At 43.2% G+C, this 2,239-nt stretch overlaps 1 protein-coding gene across 8 annotated transcripts in view; it reads right to left on the reverse strand.

Annotated features, from left to right (window-relative positions):
* The window catches only part of sh3glb2b (SH3-domain GRB2-like endophilin B2b), a 37,635-nt gene that overhangs the window by 765 nt on the left and 34,631 nt on the right, over nt 1–2,239 (reverse strand). For all 8 annotated transcript variants that reach the window (XM_032539256.1, XM_032539255.1, XM_032539253.1 and 5 more), the window contains 2 exons: nt 1,656–1,902; nt 1–1,078 (listed from right to left, as the gene is read on the reverse strand). The exon at nt 1–1,078 is cut by the window's left edge and continues 765 nt beyond it. In XM_032539256.1, the coding sequence (XP_032395147.1) occupies nt 971–1,078; nt 1,656–1,902 (355 nt within the window). In that variant the 3' untranslated portion in view covers nt 1–970. The remainder of the gene's footprint in view (nt 1,079–1,655; nt 1,903–2,239) is intronic.

Below are 2,239 nucleotides of genomic sequence, written 5' to 3' on the forward strand. Positions count from 1 at the left end.
CATCAATGCAATCATAACCTCCCAAAGTGTGATTGCTGGTTTTGCGCGAGCTTACCACCGCATCCGGCATCAAGGGGGGGAAAAGGGGGGATTTGCCCCCTCAGCTGTATTTTCGACCCCCTTGGCTCAACATCGTCTATAAAACGTACAAACACAATTACTATTACAAGCTTTCAACTATACTATACTAACAATGTAATCCCATCTGTGGCGATATTTGACGCAGAGAGCACCATCCAACCTCACTTCATCAGTAGCCTATGTCTAGGACTTTAACCCCCTCGTTTAAAGCCGCTGTGCTCAGACTCCGGCCGCGTAGCCTAGCAACGCAATCTGTTTACATGTCTTTTGACAAGGTGGCTGCATCATCAGAAGCTAGACAAAGCTGGATTTAGATCGGGGAGAGATCAATGACCCGTCATTTTCATCAGAAGCGTGAATCACGCTTGAGGTCTGGCTACACCACAGACGCATTCTGGTACAGGACTTTGTCGAAGGTAAATAGCTCAATATCATGTTTTCAAATTTGCCTTTTCAGTTTGGGACATTGGCGGTTTTGGCCCTGCAGCAACAAAACGTAAAGCACGTGTCCTCCATTCTCAGCAGTTACTCTGGTGAGTACAACATTATCAGCCGATAAAAGAACGATGGTCGTAATATTCGGAAGCTTTGTGGTAAAAACACTGTAAGATTGAGTTTTAGTTTTTACCCCAAAACACCCAAACTGCACAGTTTACAAAAGGAAGTGAAGCTTTGAATGTGGTGTGTTTAAACTCACCCACACATTACTGGAATAAGGGGAAGTCTATAATGCGTTGGTTGCAATCTCCTCCCAGTCGTCTGTATTTATCGAAACATTCCCAACAGACAGGTTTGCATAAATATTTGAGATAATTAAAAGAGTGTGTGTGCCTGCGTGCGTTTGTGCGTGCGTGCGTGCATGTGTGTGGGTCCCCTGTTGTTTATTCCATTAGCTCAGCAGTTCAAGGTACGTGACAGGGACTTTGCCCTTTTGGTTCCCTCGTTCTCCAATCAACCAATCAGGATCCATTCCTGGTACGGTGTATACAGTAATGAGCTGGAGAAACAAAACGACAAAAGGTGGACATTTTAAGACGAAACAATACTCAAACTATACTCAAAAATAATCAAACACTGACATCTTTAAGGGAAAGGCAAACAGAAAGTGATACATTGCACATCATGCGGTGACATTTGCGTCATCTCTGTGTCCAGACATAATTTGGGTAAACCATCATAAATAGAAGGAAAAGAAGCATCCTGTGGTGCCTACATCCTGTTTCGTATCCAATTGTTCTCCAAACCTTCTAAAACCAGAACACAACAAATGTTGAGGATGACTTATTTTCACAGCTGCCACCTAAAAAGTGGCTCAAATTGTCTGAGGTTGCTATTTAATAATGTACAGTAGGTACAGTACTAATCTTAAAACCTTTTTTTTTTGAGTAGAGCACATAGAATAAATGGGGATATTTCCCCAGTAACCGAACTTTAGCTCCATTGAGTTGCTGGTGCAGTCACAGAGACTGAGGGAAAAATTACTTAGTTATTTTAAAACCCAGTCAAACATAGGACATAAACATAAGTTAGGTTTACAGTGATGTTAGTGTGTGGGGTGACTCAGAAAACCCTACCTCATCAGCCAAAAGTGAAAGCTCACTGACATCATGGGCGTCGTAGTCATACAGGACCTTGGCCTTTCTGGATCCGGTGACCGGGAGCTGTGTCTGCTCCATGGCCAGCGTGCTGGGTCTGTGGTTAGACAAAGAGGAGACTGCGTCCCTAGGAGATGATGAACCGGACGGGAAAGCCGAGGAGAGGTGGTCTGGGTCGGGACAGACAGCTGGGGTGGGGTGGGGTGTGCTCACGGAATTAGCACATCTGCGGGAACATTGGAAAACAAATTGAGGAGATGAGTTGTTAGAAGTGGAGTTCCACTGAAAATGAGGCAGTGGTTCCATCCAGAGGTGTGTCTAAACAGTGTTCAGGGTCAACAAACACGGTAAAGAGTTATATTTGTCTTTCCAGTCCACATCTTGACCTCAAAGAATCTGTGTGCTTTAGATATATTATCATTTTTTTTCAGGGTAAGAGTGCTTGCTAAGAAGTGAGTTTCTAAAGGTTGGCTGGAAAGGTTAATTTTTGATTTTAAGGGTAGTTTAACTATGTAAGCCATTTTATATGTTAAAATTGCATTCACTTCCGATTAAAATATCCC

The sequence above is a fragment of the Etheostoma spectabile genome, chromosome 16, assembly GCF_008692095.1.
Source record: "Etheostoma spectabile isolate EspeVRDwgs_2016 chromosome 16, UIUC_Espe_1.0, whole genome shotgun sequence".
Taxonomy (NCBI): Eukaryota; Metazoa; Chordata; class Actinopteri; order Perciformes; family Percidae; genus Etheostoma; species Etheostoma spectabile.